This window comes from Asterias rubens, chromosome 3, assembly GCF_902459465.1.
Source record: "Asterias rubens chromosome 3, eAstRub1.3, whole genome shotgun sequence".
In the NCBI taxonomy this organism is placed as follows: domain Eukaryota; kingdom Metazoa; phylum Echinodermata; class Asteroidea; order Forcipulatida; family Asteriidae; genus Asterias; species Asterias rubens.
The window spans coordinates 19,569,682-19,588,509 of NC_047064.1; the positions used below are offsets into that span (position 1 = coordinate 19,569,682).

General features: G+C 38.6%; 1 protein-coding gene across 6 annotated transcripts in view; it reads left to right on the forward strand.

Moving 5' to 3' along the window:
- LOC117288149 (coronin-2B-like) overlaps positions 1-18,828 on the forward strand; it is a 38,895-nt gene that overhangs the window by 2,390 nt on the left and 17,677 nt on the right. The window contains exons 1-2 of one of the 6 annotated variants that reach the window (XM_033768859.1): positions 4,391-4,516; positions 5,188-5,314. The exons of 1 other annotated variant lie outside the window; for it this stretch is intronic. In XM_033768859.1, the coding sequence (XP_033624750.1) occupies positions 5,303-5,314 (12 nt within the window). In that variant the 5' untranslated portion in view covers positions 4,391-4,516; positions 5,188-5,302. Of the gene's footprint in view, positions 1-4,390; positions 4,517-5,187; positions 5,315-15,283; positions 15,308-18,828 lie in introns of those variants that run through there. 4 more of the 6 variants (XM_033768864.1, XM_033768860.1, XM_033768863.1 and 1 more) reach the window with 4 other exon arrangements.

An 18,828-nucleotide genomic window follows, 5' to 3' on the forward strand; every position in this document is an offset into this window, starting at 1 on the left:
AGATTTTCCAATGGAAGTGCCCTATGCAAAATTAAAATGGCCCTGCCGAATATTTTTGAAACAATGCTGCATCTAGGGTCCAAAGCATCCTATAATAATTTATTAGGACTCCTATATTTTGTAGCATTGCGGCAGTATACACAAAACAGCCTACTGTCATATATATGTTTGGTTTTTTTTGGCGAAATTTGTGTTTGCATTACTGTGTTTAAATATCTTGTGAAATTTTTCAGTGAATACTGTTAAAAAAATGATTGTGTTAAAGCCATTGGACCCTTTCGGTTCAGAAAAAAAAAAAAAGTTCACAGATTTACAAATAACTTACAGGGTTTACAGAAGGCAATGGTGAAAGACTTCTCTTGAAATATTATTCCACGAAATGCTTTACTTTTTGAGAAAACAATATAAATTATTCTTGTTAACGAGAATTACGGATTTATTTTAAACACATGACACGGCGAAACGCGCGGAAACAAGGGTGGGTTTTTCCGTTGTTTTCTCCCGACTCCGATGACCGATTGAGCCTAAATTTTCACAGGTTTGTTATTTGACATAGAAGTTGTGGAACACAAAGTGTGGGCCTTGGACAACACTGTTTACGGAAAGGGTCCAATGGCTTTAAAGAGGATCGCAGGTGTTGAATAGATTAAGAATTTTTGTGCATAAAAGTAAATTAAAAAATTGTGGCTATGATCTTTAGAGGATACTGGATTCTAAAATAAAAAAGCTGGATGGTTAAGCATGGCCACCCAGGCAGTGCAATTTCCAGTCTATGGAGACTGCGGAGGGCAAGTCAATGATGCATACAAGTTCAAATTATGCATCCGTTGATTCCCGTTGAATGACTCTGAAAAAAAAAGAATTTGAAGAATTTCTAAATTCAGTGCCTGATTTATTGACTCTAATTTTGTTTGCTTCAAAATCGATGAACCTAGATAAAAGGTGATTGTGTTTGAAAGGGGGATAATCTTGTTACACCTAGTGGTACTAGAAATGATTAATAAAAGCAATCAGAGTGGATGGTTTGAATGTTTCCAGTGGTTGACCCAGGGCTCTCAGGGTACTTTTTGCAGGACACAAAACACAATTTCCACAGATTTACAATAAATTTACACACTTTGAAGATAATGATGAACATTTGTATGTACAGAAAGCTGCCCTTAAAATATTACTTGCTGAGGTGCTGTAGTTTTTGAAAAATTAGTAAAACAAGTCACAAAAATGCTAAAACAATTTTTGTCTTAATGAGACGAAAATTGTTTTAACATGGAAAACATGTTAACCAGTTGGTAATTAAGCCTATACCATTCCTGTTAATACTTTTTTCATGCTAAAACTGAACATGCTACAAGAGGTTGGGTGGGTAAGTCAGATTGTCACATTCATTTCAGTCAACACAACGCACAATGGATAACGATTGCATTGTAGACTATTTTCTGAGTGACTTACTTTTTTTAAAGTGTTTGCCACAATTCTGATTGTCCTCTCCAAATTATATTTTGTGACCTTTGGTCATAATCTTGGGCTGGGTGGCAATTAAAAGAGGGGGTGGGGTTGGGCGGGGGTGATGATAGGTACCACACTTAGAAATTCATTCAGTGTTTTGAAAACAAACAAGAGCGAGATACCGAGAGTTGAAGATAAAATATTCTGCTGGGTTTAAAGGCAAAGTGTACCCATAGTTTTTGGAACTGTTCAATTACCTAAAAGGCCTATTTTATAATCATTTAAAAATGTGTATACAACAAACTGGTACAATAAAACTAACATGTGAGGTGTCAAAAGGTGGTAGCGGTTTAGAGTTTTGACGAAAATCCGGATAGATTATGTAATTTACATAATGTACTTCGCAAATTATAATTGGTGGACTCTGGCCAAGTGCTACAGACAGAAATCTTGCCACGCTCATGGTGGGTCAATGGGTCTTTCAAAACCCTCTTGCAGAATATAGTGCATGGCGTGTCATGGTTGAGCGTTTTAGTTCACTTGACCCAAGCTCTGGTGTTAGTAGCAGAGTGTGGGTTTGAATCCCGTTTGTGACACAAATACGTGCACAGTATTTCCTTCCTCCATGACTTGAGCAATCGGTCCCTATTTTAAAAAACTGACTTACTGTTGCAGCAAATCAAACAGGTTTAAGTCAAAACCAAGATGTGCCTTTACAACCCCAAAGTTCTTGGCCAAACAAGGCTACTGTACAAATATAGCCTGTGTACACCTTTTGTTGTCGTGAAGAGTTGGTGTTGAGTTTGTTGTAAATGACATGGGTGGGGCCACAATAACAGACCAGTAGGCCTATGTTTCTATTTTGAAAGGACAAGGGCACACAGGCATTTTCTCCTCGGTAAAGGGCACCCTTAGAGGAATTGTGTACTGGAGCATTTCAAGGGCACCAAAACAAGGCAATGACCAGGGGGCATGCAGGCAATCGCCTTCATTGCCTGCAAGAAGTATCAGGCCTGGGTCAGTCATCTGACCTTCTGAAGCGGGGGGGGGGGGGGGGGGGGGGGGGGGGGGGAACATCCATTTGTCTAGGGAAATTTTGAAGGAATACCTTGGCTAAGACCAATGGCCTCCTTAATCAGGGATTGCCAGATTTACAGCCGGGCTACTCAAATCTAGTGGAAAAATAATGCAAAAATTAACAGATCACATGTTTAAAATGATTAAACTGTAAATGAAGGTATTGTAAATGAAGTATATTTTGTGCCTTGACTCGAGACATAATGTGTTTTTGGGCTACCAAAATCTCATCAGGGCTACTAAAAATGATGGGTTACTAGCCCTGCTGACTACCATGAAAACACTTCGACCCCTGATAATTTTCGGCAAGTCTGTTGTCTCTGTGTACAGTTCAGCTCATAGCTGTCTGCACGTCCGACAAACATACATTACACTACAGGGGTACAGTGTACAAAGGTTCTGTGATACACGTAGTAGGAGGGGTAGGAGAGTTCGCATGTTTGCTGAGTGGGATTTTGTTTGCGGAAAGTTCATAGTCCATTGGGATGAGGAAACCACAACAATTTATTACACTGTGGACTGTGCAAGTCTCGGGTGTATTCAAACATTTTAGGACAATTTTGTTAGGTGTTTGTATCTTTTTTTTGAAGACTTAGGAATGTCAAAAATATTCTCGCAGAAGTGCCTGTTTTTAAATCCATGTCTTTTTCCTCTTTTGAAGGCATCTACTGTAGGCCATTGGTCTGGTGGGAATATGGGGCCCCATTTGTCATTTAAAATTTGTTTAGTGCATTATGGACGTATGTTTTATGATAGTCTGAGAGAAAACAATGCAGTAAACTAGAAATCAGTGTAGTCTATCAAACTAGCCCCTGGGGACTAGGTTACTAGCTTCAGGGTTCTGTCTGACAAGCCCTGGGGGACTACATGTGTAGCTGAACAGCCCTTGGGGATTAGTCTTGAAAAAAACAAAAAAAAAACAGTGCAAGGCCTGGTAACTAGAAACAGAGTAATAAACCCTAGGCCTAGGGACAAGCTGATTGGTCCCTGTTGACCAGCAAACTAGCCCCTGGGGACAAGCTGATTGGCCCCTGTTGACTAGCCCATGGGGACTAGCTGATTAGCCCCAACAGCCTATCTGACTAGCCCTTACATTACAGCCTATCTGACTAGCCCCAGGGACTAGCTGACTAGCCCCTGTAGAGTAGCTGACTAGCCCCTGTTGACCAGCAAACTAGCCCATGGGGACTAACTGATTAGCCCCTGGAGACTAGCTAACTAGCCCCTGGGGACAAGCTGATTAGACCCTGTTGATTAGCAAACTAGTCCCTGCCCTGGGGACTAGCTGATTAGCCCCTTGCAGCCTATTTGACTAGCCCTTACAGCCAATCTGACTAGCCCCCAGGGACCAGATGAATAGCCCCTGGAGACTAGCCGATTAGCCCCTGTAGACTAGCAAACTAGCCCCTGGGGACTCGCTGACTTTCCCCTGGGATAAAAATAGGCAAGGCCAACTTACAAATCAAAGTACATTATCAATGTCAAGATCAAACTCAATCAGCGAGCACACAGTCCATATCCAAAGGAGGAAATGCCAAATTACTACCTTTTTTTTTTGGCGGGGGGGGGGGGGGGGGGGGGGGGGATCATAACCCGTGAACCTTTTTTCCTGATGGGGCTGCTCCCAGATTTGAATGGTTTGGTACAGTATGCTTACTCACCCTGCAAACTTTTTTAAACTGCAGGCATTGTACGCAGGCGAAATGGTGAATGGAAAACCAACCCTTTTTCAGTGTGTGCAGAGAAAAAAAAACAAGGTCAATTTGAGAGGGGCGGAAAGTTTTTTCAGAAAATCATGAATTGATTACATGACTGTTATTTAGTACACACAATGCAGTGTATAAAAATAGGCGTACGGTGTGTTGAGCACTGAACACTGTACAAATAAAACGGGAAGTACATGTAGTATGTACTTAGGATGTAGAAACTAGAAACTGAAACACTATTTTTGGGGGCTGATCAACTGGATTGATTTAAAGTTTTCAATTTGAAGGTAAGGTACATAGTTTACACTGTTAAAAGTTTGATACTATTTTGTCGATGACCTACATTGTGATGTACCTGTAGACGCCTAAACGTGTGAACGATTTGGTTTCAACACGTTCAGAGTGGCAATTGTGGGCATTCGTTACTTCGTGTGGTTGTGCTCGTACGCACCTAGCATTGTTGGGTAAATATATAGTGCTGTGATAAAAAAGCACCAGGGACTGGTTTGGGGCGAACATTACCAAAACCTGTTGTGTCTGACTAGTTTAGTGTACGTTTTAAAGCATCGTAAACAATGAGTTAGGTTTCAGCTACATGTGTGAACTCCAGAACTTTGGCGGTTTTTACCGTGTTTGGTATTTATGTGTTTACAGTTACAAGTTTACTTCTTTGTTATGTGTCTATTCTTTATTATACTGTCTACAGAAAGGCTGACTTTTTATCATAATCTGTTGTTTCTTTTCCTCCCTGCATTTTTGTGGGCTTTACCCTCGCTGTGACCCTTTCTGCATGAGCCCATACCTGGTAGACATGTATACAGTTTATCACCTCATCAATATCAAGCTTTTATCTCCCCCCCCACCTCCCCTTAGGCAATGCATGTTACATTTCTTCCAACCTTCCTCTAACTGCGTATCTTTGTTTTGCATTGTTGCACTGCCTCTTTACACCTTACAGGTTTGTGCGTGTTCCCGCTGTTTTTTGTCGCCAGCGAGGGAGCTCCTTTTGTCTCTCCCTCTACCCCATCCTTTTTATCTGTGATCGTCGGCTCTGATTGAACGGCTGGATCAAAATGGCAGACCAGGTAGTGATGAAATGAAATGAAACGAATGAAAACGAAACGAGAAACCTGCACGAAGGTTTTGTTTTTCATCTTGCATGATGGATGCTCATTTTTGCTCTTTACTAACAAACTTTCATCCTAACAAGAAATACTTTGAATGAGATCGAGACAAATCTAACAAAATCTTGAAGATTGTCTTTGCATTCAGCATCTTAGCAACAGTTCCTCTGCATCACTAACCTTTTTCCATCTTTTTTAGTATCTGCATCTTGCCCTTTTCTTCATGCACATCAGAAGAACATGTACATGGCACCGTGGAAAATTGGATGTTAAGTTGTAATGTAATTTGGTTCACGACACTAAGCACATGTACTAACACTAGTATGCAAATTTAACTCGGATGGTATCTATAATTTTATCTAGTTTTAGTACTGGAAACAAAATCTTTCTTCAAGCACATTAGAGCTACTGTTCGTACATGGCACTGTGGAAAATTGGGTAGTTGTAATTTGATTCAAGACATTAAATACTAACACATGCACAATTAGCTCAGCGGTATTAATATCCAGTTTTAGTACTGGAAACAAAATTTTAACTTTCACTTTGGGATGTGTTTGTTGTAAAAGGTTTCGAAAAACAACATTGGTAAGATTGGAAGTAAAATAAAAATAACAGATTTGCACATAACTTACACGATATAAAGAAAGTTAGGGTGGAAAACTTCCCATGAAATAGTTTTTGCGTCAAATGCTATACTTATGTAGTTTTTTAGAAACGAGTGAAACAAGTAGCTTTGATCTTGTGGGTCACACCCGTTGGGTTTTATCTCTCGATTCCAAAACCTCCGTTTGAAAAGAGTGGAAACTTTTTTTACCTTATCTGGGCCTTTTTCTCCTTCATGCTGTGCTCGTAATTTCAATTGTTTTGCTGGAAAAAAGAGGGCAGTTTCCTTCTACATGGGTCAGACATGCAAGGTCTTATAAAAGCAACTTATTTTCTTGACTATACAATTTAGTATTTCACACGATGGCCCAATTCTTTGATAGAGCAGCAAATATTGCTTAAATAAATTCTGCTAAGCATAAATGAGCAGGATACCAGTCAAGTTGTACCTGGTTGAGTGTCATTTTGACTGGTAACCTAATTCTGCTAAGCATAATTTTGTGCTTTAAAAGCAGCTTTACACTATGAAATTGGGCCATAGGAAGAGCTCAGCTTGTTGGGTTACTGCTGCTGTGTTTTGGGATCATGAGTTAGGAGGCAGAACTTTAGGAGAGGAGGGGGGGGGGGAATGGGGGCATTTTGCTCAGCTGTTCTTATTCTCCTCCCCCATTGACCCAGAATGGGCCTTGTCACATGAGGCAACTTTTACAGGCAAGGCAACTTGGAGGCAACCAACTGCAGTGCATGCTACAGGACCAATTTGGTAGCTAATGAGGCAATTTAAAAACATTGTCATACGATCCACAACAGAAAAAAGTTAACATTCAAGGGAATGCCTTTTCTTCTTGTAGATACTTGAACTGGTTGCCTGTAAATCGTCTCATGTGACATGGCCCTTTAAGACAGTCTCTGCTGTAGACAATTCCTCCGACACTGTATCTTTAAAATATAGAATACAAAATATCACACAGTGTGACTTGTGACGGGGTCAGTGATGATTCAAGCATGGGTGAGGATTGGATCTCGTACTAGGGTGACTTACCCAATATCCATATCTCATTTTGATAATAAACCCAGCCTTGCGGAACCGGACTGGGACTTGAAGACAGTTGAACCACAAGTCACGTCCTATGGGACTTAGTGCTGAGTTGGTTTAAGGGGGGATGTGAGAGTAGAGTTTTAGGTAGACTTGTAGAGGTATAATTGCAGTCAGAAACATGTGTAATGTACTGTAGGTCATTTTATAGGAGACAACACTAATGTTAATGACCCCAAGTTGTTTTGTAATGAATTGTATTCAAACCAGTACATTATTGGAAAGCTGTTAAAGAATTTCTGAGTTTGGCCACAACAAATTTCTGAAAAAGTAAACATCCTTTTCACAGAGTGGGTGTGTTTACATTGAATTACTTTGGTCTTAAACTTAATCTGGTCTGTGCATGATCTAATTAAGTCCACTGTTTGGAAAAGGAATTCCATGGACATAACAGGTGTGAGTTGTCGGATGAAAAGGATGTAACTGATGTATATTGAGCACTGTTTACCCGGTACTTTCCTGAGTTCTGTCATAAATATTTACAGGCAAAGTACTGAGAAAAGTGCTTAATTATATTCTTTATCCCTGTTGCAAAACTAACGTAATTTGAGAGTAATTAGAAACTGAATTATCCTAAAGAATCAACTCAGATTTGTTTCAGTGTAAGTCTGCACATGCTGAAATATTTTTATGGGCAGTTTTCAGGTACTCGATAAAAAGTTACAACCATTGGGGAAAACTGCCTACGTGACTAAGATAAGTCCATCTCTCTTGCAAACTGTACTTCACAGGGACTAATAAATGGTGCAACTTGCCATGTCGTCACGAAAAAGAATTAACAAATGAATGAATGAAAATGATTGACTTTGACTTGAAGGCATGAGGCATTATTTTGTTTTGAATGAAGGTCTAGAAAAACACAAAGTGCAATTTTTATTTGCACGAGGTGATAAAATATAGGTCAGAGAGGCCAAGGACAGCGACTGGAATTCTGAAGAAAAGTTTGACTGGCGAGATGTAATAAAGCAAAATAAAGAGAAGTTGAATTGAGTAAGTTTATGACTGGCTGCCACACTATAATGGAATCGCTAGATGTGTTTTGTTGTGGCTTGCTTTGCTCTGGACTTTTTTTGTGTTCCATGCAAAAAATTAAAGGACAGTGAAGTCCAAGACAAGGGTTGGGAAAGTTTAGGCTCAAAGTTTAGGCCCAAACTTTTCAACAAATGTTTTTTTTTTTTTTTTTACCTTGTACTTTTTTTTCCATTTCTTTTTTTTCTTCATTTTGTAAACCAGAGCACAATTTCATTGAACTGCTTACAGGAATAAAAGAAAGTTGTCTACTTTATTTTTCAAAAAAAAATGTTAAACAATCCGAAAATATTCATGCAGAAATGTTTCTCAGATTGAAATGTTTTAGACTCCGTTTCTCCAAACATTATAAATGATCAACAGCTGCAGTGCTTCTTACCACCAAGTAAGCTTTTATGCTCATTAACTTTTGGATTAATTACCAAAGGTATACCCTCCCATTAAAAAAACAAAAACGCAAGAGACTGTGCTTGGGACAATATTTTAAAATAATGTTGACATGATGCCGTCTTGGTATTGTTGTTTTTTACCCTATACACTGATGTGTATGAAGCACTGTATACTCGGTACTCTCCCGGGTTCTGAAAAAAAAGAAGAAAAAAAAAAAAAAAACACAGGTAGATCACTCGGATGGGATTCGAACCTACGACCTTAGCATTACTAGAGCAGCTGTCTTATCACTAAACCATCAAGCTAGCCGCTAGCCCGATGGCTAGATGTAGTTTGAATCCTTAGCAGCGGGTACAAACGATTTAAAATTAAATTTTTGCATCAGAGATTTAAAATAATTTTTGCATCGGAGATAAAGAATTTTGTTTGAGTAACTGTTTCTAATGATTTATATGTTTAAAAAAAAAAAAAAAGTTGTGTGGGGGTGACTCCGCCTACCCCTTTTGTCACGTCAATCGAGGCAGACTTTTACGTACGTATTCTACTCACCAAAACACATATTTTAGTGACAAAAGCTTTATTTTGACAAAATACCACTTCCAGGTGACTTTAAGCTAAAGGTGAGCATTTCGGAAGTTGTTATTCTGATGACCCTTGGCAGACGCCTCAGAGCAACCCCTAAAATTGACACCTGCTGATGGTGAGACTAGAACCTGCTGTTACCAAGGATACTGTAAATGATATCTGAATCGTGTCAGACAAGCTTTGCACTGTTGGGGTATTTCTTTTATAAAGTTTGTGTTAAAGGTAGCATCAAAGTTTGGTTTTTGTCAATAATGCTGATTTATAGACATAATTCTCAAGACGGATACTATGAAAGTGAAATTTGTGATAGATTCAGTTGAATACAGCTAGTATTTGAGAAGCCAGACCTGCAACCTGTATTTGTATTTTAAGGAACGTTGATTCCATTCCAAATTTATTAGTGAGGTGACAGTGGCCGGGTAACCGCATCTGTAGCCACAGTGAGGGCAGCATTCAAACGGACACAACAGGAGTTTCCAAATCTTTCAACATACTGTTATAAATTTTAAATCAACGGCACATCAGACAAAATGACAAGTAAAGCTTTCATTTAAAAATCACACCTTTTTCTTTTCAATGATGAAGTGTATAATTGAGACGCCCCAAGATAAAGTGCTCTTTTGATGCCACATTAGATCAGTGCAGACAATGAGCATTGCTATCATTTCCAGAACAAAACCCGCGCTTACTAAAATGGCGCCAATTAATTAATTTCCTTTATTTACCCAGGGTGAGCCAAATCAGTAAAAAACAACTGGTTTCCATTTGGGCTCTGCATAATTACATTGTTAAGAACAAACAAATTAACATATTAAAAAGTAAACATACATAATCACATTATTAAAACTAACGATATAAAAGTAACAAACTAAGCGTAAGTATGTAAGAATTTGTAAACGGAAAACTAAAAGCAATATGCCATATTTCATGTTCTAACAGGGCTCCCAGGCCAGTTGCCCATCTTGTGCCTTGCAGCACCTTGCAGGGCCTTGCAGTGCTGCACTATCATTAGTTTTTACTATTGTCATATTGTATGACCTGGGGCCAATTTCATAGAGCTGCTTAAGCAAATTATTTGCTTAAGCACGAAAATAGCTTGCTTATTTTTCACATGTGACTGGCAACAATTTCATGCCATATACATTGCTTGTGACTGGTATTTAGCTGTTGTTTACCTAACATAACGATTGAGTGGAGTCTTGGCCGGTAATCTCAGTTTACTAAGCAAGGATTTTTTTGCTTAAGCAAAATTTTGTGCTTAAGCAGCTCTATGAAATTGGGCCCAGACCAGCATAAACCTTACATACAGTGAGCATTAGTCAGAACTCAATCTAATTACACAGTGACTGGTTTATAGTCTCTGTAGTCATCATGGAGGTAGCTACATCCCTAGTGTAGCGCAGGGTTCTTGCACATCATTTGTTTATTCAAGATGGCCAAGTGGACCACTTGTGTACTGTGTTCAGTTTTTATTTCCTTATTTATTTATTTAAAGACAGTAGACACTATTGGTAATTGTCAAAGAACAGTCTTCTCACTTGGTGTATATTAACATATGTATAAAGGAGGTCTAAAGGGTGGGATGCTCCACAAGCATCTTTGTATACAAGACAAGGTAAACAGGGAAATTGACCAAATCTATCTGACAACATCATCACAATAATCTTGGTTGTGCCATTTTGAGTGACCTCTTGAATGCCTTTTGAAAGTAATTTTAATCAAAATAATTGGGCTCCAAAGTCTCTGCCCTACTGAACAAAACGCACCCAAACCCAAAATTTATTTTTCACTTTATGGATTTACATCTGACGAAAGATTAAAAACTGAAGAAAAAGGGCACATAAAAGCACAATTCAAACTACTTGTATATAGTTTATAACCCAGCCAGTTAAACATATGTCCATGAGTGCTGGCTGAGAGACCTGCCCTTGATTTCACCAAACACTGTGATTCATCTAGACTTGTGGACAAGTCGTTAAATGTCTACGCGGTGATAGTGTTCCTACTATCCCTGCGATTCCAGCAGTAGTCTAGCGCCCCCGAGGCCACTGCTCTCACGACTACGGTCCCTTTTAACTGATTCGTCCTAAGATGAGTTGTCAATATCGCCACAGTGATTTGTATTGTGACATCACAACTGTGCTCAGCAATTCAGATTGATACACATATTTAGATCAATCGTAGCGCTTTGTGAAATGGTGCTTGGTTTCATCTTGTCACAATGAGAATCTGGGATTTTGTACCAATTATTATTATTACTAAATAATTGCATTTTTACAATTAATTTTTGAAGGGCTGATGTAGCTTCAAACAAAGGCTGCTGTGGAGTCAACTCACTGTCCATAGTGATACACATACATGTACACGTACAATAGCAGTCATTATGTATTTAATTTAATTACAATAGACCTTCGATTGTCTTCTGCTGCGCTGTATTTGATTTCCATGAGAAGTCATCTATGAACCTGGATTGATGATTGAGTTAGGCTGATGTACATTTTTATGTAATGCTAATGGATACAAAGGTATTACATTCTTTGGGGCGGATTTCATAAAGAGTTGATAGACTGATCCATTAAGCTCCACCTCATTGCGTATTGACCAATCACAACGCAACGAAGGTCCGACATGCGTGCGCGTATGTTTGGCGCGCGGCAGAGTTGTGCAGAAAGTCATTGGAGAGGCTCACGTGTGCATCGTGGGCGGAGCCTAATGGATCGGTCTATTAACTAGTCTTATCTCAAGGTAGGACAAGTTACTTGCCTCGTAGGACTAGCCTTTAGTTTTTAATAACTCCTTAATAAAGCCATTGGACCCTTTCGGTAAACAGTGTTGTCCAAGGCCCACACTTTGTGTACCACAACTTCTATATAAAATAACAAACCTGTGAAAATTTAGGCTCAATCGATCATCGGAGTCGGGAGAAAACAACGGAAAAACCCACCCTTGTTTCCGCGCTTCGCCGTGTCATGACATGTGTTTAAAATAAATCGGTAATTCTCGTTAACGAGAATTTATATTGTTTTGCTGTTTTCTCAAAAAGTAAAGCATTTCATGGAATAATATTTCAAGAGAAGTCTTTCACCATTGCCTTCTGTAAACCCTGTGAGTTATTTGTAAATCTGTGAACTTTAATTTTTTTTTTCTGAACCGAAAGGGTCCAATGGCTTTAAAAGTCCTCAGAAGACTAGTCCTAAGTTAGGATTATCTTTGTGAAATCGACATAAGGATTGGTGAGAAAAAAAAAAAATTCTATTTAATTCTGAAACTAACTGATTTGTGAAGTTCATACTAGAATAATTTTTTTCTTTTAAATATTTCTCTGTGAAATTAAGCCATTTTTGAGAAAAATGTATCTGAACACATTTTGAAAAACACAATGGATTTTGGTTGTTGCAACCAAAAATAAGGACAATGTCATTGAAAAATGTGCATGGTTTATCACATGCTATTTTCATATGACTCACACAGGTCAAATGTTCACAGGTTTGTTATTTCATGTGGTTGATCGCACAAAACATGAACACTGTCTGCCGGCTCTACCAATTCTGCATGCTACATTAATGTGCAATAAGTCCATTAAAATGCCTAACGCATGCACAAAAACATGCGCAAACTATACAAACAAATTGTGACATCACAAAAACAAAGTGTGTTTTTCTGATTTATAAATAAGGGAATCAATGTGTGGTGAAGAGGTTTTTCAACTAGTGGTTTAATCCCAACGAGGCCTGGTTCTTGATAATTTTACCGAGACGAAGTTGAGGTAAATTATCAAGAACCAAGCCTCGGCGGGTTTAAACCACTAATTGAAAACCGATTCAACACACTTTGATTCCTATTCAATATACCTTTGGTCAAAAACATCACTTTTTGGTCAAAAAGTAAAATTAATGCAAAAATTTTAATTGTTAAATGATTTCTTTCAACACAACACCCCTCCAGCTATGAAATGCTACAGCCCTCCGCCGCCCTCGGGTAAACAACTCCTTATAAGGGAATGCTGTGCGCGTCGCTCGTATCGCGTGATGTTGCACCACTGTTTCAGCCGTTGCTCTCGACCAATAGGAATGAAGAAACTGTCTTATAAGAACAGGTGCAAGGTTGCGTGTTACGCCCATGAATTAACACTTTTTACCGGTCATAAACAAAGGTTTATACACACCCACGTGACGCGCTCTCCACCAATAGGAATAGCGAAAATGTCTGAGGTATTTATGAATTATGTTTTAATCTTCATGATTCATGCTTCGTGACTCAAGAGTCTAAGATTCATTAAAAAATGCCAGATGCCTTAGGTCTAACAACCAAAAGGGAATAAGGTATAAAGACAAACAAGATCCTCTGGCAATTTTATGAGTCATCATACCTGAAAACGCTGTAAACATTTCAGTGTGGCAGACAGTTTTCTCCCTTAAATGCCCCAAAAAAATTAAGCAATTGTTTTTCATCTATGCTGAGATACCTGATTTTCTCAAACTTTTTTTTTTGAAATTATTAATTATACTTGTTTATCTATGCTGAGATTAAATTTAATTCAATTCAACATGATGTTTATTCCATACTCTCTTTGGAAAATAGTTCACTTTGAGAATCTCGGTACATAGAATGGTAACAGAATTAATATACATATTTATTTTGTTCTTAATATTTATTATATTTTCCAAAGTTTATCTTTACTGTTTTTAAATGTTTGTTAAAGATTCTATTCCTATTTTAAGATTGGATTGATAGGCTTTCGAGTCACAGTGGTTAGGTTCACTTTGATTAATCCTGGCCATCTTAGAATGGGCTTGTCCTGTCTGTTTGTATAATTGTCTTGCGTGGTTGCCAGTGCTCTGTCTCATTCAATCATTGGTTTACAATTGTTCTAGGTGTCATAAGTTTACACTCATTGTTTCTTATACTGTTATATTTCTTTAGTACGGTAATATTGTATCTTGTACTGTTTGTTGAAATCTTGGCCGAATAAATAATAATAATAATAATTAAAAAAGTCATATTGTAAGTATTCAAACAAATATAATTTTATAGCAAATATTAAATAAACAACTAGGAATGAACTATTCTGATTTTCTCAAAGAAAACGGAAAAACATTTACATTGCATAGAAAACAAAATAATGTATAGTCAATTCAAGTTTTCAGCTTACATTAATTTCCCATTTTTACTCAGCTGCTGCCATTGGAAATTTTTTTCAATGAAATGCAGTTGCCTCTGAAAAATGTCAGGCCTGATACTTCAGATGTCATGCCCCCTGGTCATTGCCTTGGTGCCCTTGAAATGGTCAAGTATAAATTTACAATTTCCTTATAGGGTGCCCTTTACTGAGGACGAAATGCCTTGGTGCCTCTGCCCTTTCAAAAACGAAGCATACAGGCCTTAAATGTAGTGCTTGGCTGAGGCAGTTTTGCCCTTTTGTAATTTCAGTCAACGTCTGGATTGTTTAGTTTGGTAGTTTGATTGGTCACTCATCAGAATATTCTTCTTCGAGTCACACAGTCACATTCCCCCTCTGCAACTTTTTCATCTTGTCCCCATGAGAGTTGTGACCAACGCTTGTTCAACACAGAAACACCTCACCGTCCCGATCTTTATTCTGCCTCCATGTTTGTCTAGTTCCTGACGTGTTAACGGCTATCAGGAATGGTGGTTGTCTTGATACAAAAAGGGCGCCAGACTGTCTTGTCCTCCTGCCTCGCTTTCACACCATGGATTTGAATAGGGTTAAGCTCTTTGAGTGTCTTGTAAAATGTCTCGTCATGAATGAATTCTCTGGCAGATTTCCTGTTTTTCTGTTTTTTTGGCGCCAAGTGCTTTCCACTCTTCTGCCAAGTGCTCTTCCCATCCTTAAAAACATGTTTGTGTAGAAATGGAAAACCACCCATTGGAGTCTAATACCCCTGAGTGGTCAATGGCCTGACAGACCATTGTGTCTTACCACACAATGGATGAAACAATCAATAGAGTATAGGAATGTACATTGTGTGCTGACCACCATCCTTAAGGCTATCTCGGCTGTGCTGTAATGATCAATGTTACTGAGTTGTAAGAAAAGTCAGTGCAGGGTCGGGGAGAGTTAATGTAGCTTTCACGTTGTCCTTTCGTCCGCTACAGAGTGAAATTACTGTCTGCTTGATTGAAACTGAACATCATCTCCCGTCCCTGAGCATGATTTGAAGGAGACCTGGGATTGTTTCTTGTATTAAGAGACACTGGTGGTGTCTTGTATCGGCTGAATTATGAAGCAGGTAATTTGACTGAGCAGAGCAGGGTTTTATAGAGGAAGTAGTGTTCAGAGAGCGTGGTGTTCACCCATCCCATAATTTTAGTGGATTCTCTCCACATCTGTCGGTTTGATTGATAAGGAAAAGCGGCAATTTGTTGGCTGTCCGTTCTGCTTTAGAAAGCATTCAGATGTTTTTAGGACTGTCCGTTGTTTCAGTATTGTAACATATTCACCTTAAATGCACTGTTTTCCCCCATCTGTCTGTTTATAACCAATGAAGGTAAAGATTGATCGGTTGTAAAAGCACCAATTTGGCTGTCTGTCGGGTCTGCATAATGATTAATATGATACGCAGTTACATGTATAAAAGCGTGGTATCACATCTGAGAGTGTTGTCAAGTGCTCATTCTTTTTTCCTGCAAATATGTGAAGCTATTATTTGAAATATAAGACCCAATTATTAACATAGGACCATGTAGTGGTTTAGGGTGCTATGCTTAAAGGGGCAAACTTAAAGGAATACGTTGCCTTGGACCGGACGAGTTGGTCTATAGAAAGTGTTTGTTACCGTTTTTATAAAACGCATATGGTTGGAAAGATGTTTTAAAAGTAGAATACAATGATCCACACAAGTTTGCCTCAAAATTTTGTGGTTTTCCTTTTACTGTGCCAATTAACACGGTCGCCCATTTATGGGAGTAAAAAATTTGACTCCCATAAATGGCCGACCGTGTCAGTCGACGAGGTAAAAGGAAAACTGTGCAATTTAGAGGCATTTTTGTGTGGATCTTTGTATTCTACTTTTACATAATCTCTCTACCCATATGCATTTTTATAAAAAATGGTTACTAACGCTTTTCAAAGACTAACTCGACCAATCCAAGGCAACGGGTTCCTTTAAGTGTGTTGCGTTCTTTTACATTACACAACAGGGACTTACGGATTGGATTTAAATCTCATCCGAAGGACAAAGCAATAATGTTTAATTGTCAAAAAAAAGAATCAAACCCACACTCTGCTGTCAGAAACACAAGAGCATGAGTTAGGTGCTTCTGACCGGTCGGCCGCGACACGCCGTACTCAGGGTCAATATTCATATAAGAAGATGTTTCAGGAATGCTTTTGTGTTAAGGGACTCAGTAAAAAATACTGAAAGGCTATGTCTTTTCTTAATTTCACATTAATGTTATCACAGAATTCTGTGCTTACAGCGCTTTTGAAGTACATTCTTCTTTGCACTGAAAGGTGTAAGCGGAGAATCACACGGTAAGCGTATTCCGATCAATGAATCCACATCTGGCAACATTTTAAGAAAAAACTGAGAGTTATTGAAGTAGGCTCATTGGATAAGCAGCAGGGCCTAATTTCATGGCTCTGCTTACCGCCAAAATCTGGGCTTATGATCACGATTCCCTGCTTACGTGCAAGCGCCGAATTTCTGCACTAGCCTTGTAAGCATAGAATGCCTAGTAACGCGGTGTACGCATGTGCAGAAGCCAAAATTCGTCGCTAACCCGTGAAATATGCTTGCCGTAAGCACAGAATTCCCTGCTTCCGTAAGCGCCGATTCTGTGCTTACGTAACCAGAGCCATTAAATTGGGCCCAGGTTGTGTCTACATTAGGGATGAGAAATTGCAGACTTTTATCTGAATTCAGAATTTTTTGCCTAGTGAAAAAAAGGTAGCTGCTATTTTCTCCGCATAAAAAAATCCTGCTCTTTTATCTGTTTTTTTTTGTAGTGAGGAAACTGTTTCCAAAAGCTCATTGAAATCTATAGCTCCAGGGATTATCAATGGTGGAAATGTCATAATTTCAGCAGAAATTTGGCGCATGAATTTATACATTTTAGTAGGGGATGACTCCTACCCCTTCTACATTGGATCATGCTTGAAATGTCATGACCTTTGTAAAAAGACATCCACCATAAAGATTCTTCAATCCAAAGTTGTCCTCTCTCTCTGACATTAAGACCAACATGTGTGTCAGAATTTCCCACGACAAGTTTATTTTACAAACATTCACCAAGGGGCTATATTCTTGCAACTGCTTCTTAACTAAAGGATCTTGTAAAATTAAGAAATTTGGCGTAACTAATGTGTATCTTGTAATGCCTCAAACTGCCTCTAGCCACCGGGCAATCTTGGTGGTCTAGTTGGTAAGACACTCTATAATTGCAAAGGTTGTGGGTTCGAATCCCACCAAGTAATATGCCTAACATGTGATTTTTTATAAAGAACTCAGGAAAGTACTGAGTATACAGTGCTACACACATCGGTGTAAAAACCAAAATTAATATTCTTTATCCCTGATGCAAATTTTACATCTATTATATCTTGTAATGGTCGCACAAAATTTAATTGTGACTGACAAAAGGTGTTTGTTAAAAAGCTCGTCCTAAGTTTTCATGATATTCAATGTTAATTTTTAACAAATTATTTTGGATTATACAAAAATAAAAATGTATATACACATACCGGTACATAACAAATTGCTATGGATTATTTTCTTCTCGAGAATTCCGTTTTTAAAAATATGATTTAAGAGGAAGATTTTTCCATGAAAAAATGTAGCCTTCGTTCAAGCTGTTTTTTCAGTCTGTTTGTGCTTGTCATTGTTGTATTTTGGTTGTCATTCTCTGAGTGATTTGTAGCCCTAGGAAAAGGCGTTTATAATATAAAATTTGTTATCGCTTGAAAACCCCCACATCATTTCAAATTTACCCAGTCAGTTTCCCTTATTTCATATCATTGAAAGACGATAACATGATAGGGAAAATAAAAATCTAGATCAAACAAGAAAAAAATGCTACGTCTGTAAATATATGCGTAATGTCGACCTTGTAGCATCAATGTATGTAGAGCAAACTTTGGCAAACTAGACACTTTTCCACTTGCCTGATCATTTTATTGTTATAAATGAGGTCATTGATAGATTGTAGGAAGCTTGATGAATGGAGGTCTACTGTGTATAAAAGGCTGGTATCTTGCCAGGGGTTTATGCAGAATTAACAATGTTTGAATTAGGAACGTAATGCCTCAGCTGTTAATGGTGTAATCTACTGTATTTGCATTATGATGATATTAATTTTCAGTTGGTTGGTTTAAAGGGGAGGTATATATTTGGTAACCACTCTTTAAATTAATGGCAATAAAAACTTGAAGCCTCCAGCAGCGTTCGATAGTAATATAAAGCATTTTGATAAAAATTTAAGTTCAAAGATTTCACAGCAAAAGTCCACCAAAAAAAAAACAACTAAAAAAGCAAAGATGCATACATGTGTAGCACTCTAAACAAAATTACAAAATGCTTTGTAACACAAATATTTGGCTCCAGCATGGCTCAAAATTTTACACTTGGCCCGCAGGCAGGCCCTTGGCCCGCAGGCAGGCCCTTGGCCCGCAGGCAGGCCCTTGGCCCGCAGGCAGGCCCTTGGCACGCAGGCAGGCCCTTGGCACGCAGGCAGGCCCTTGGCCCGCAGGCAGGCCCTTGGCCCGCAGGCAGGCCCTTGGCCCGCAGGCAGGCCCTTGGCCACGGATTTCAGT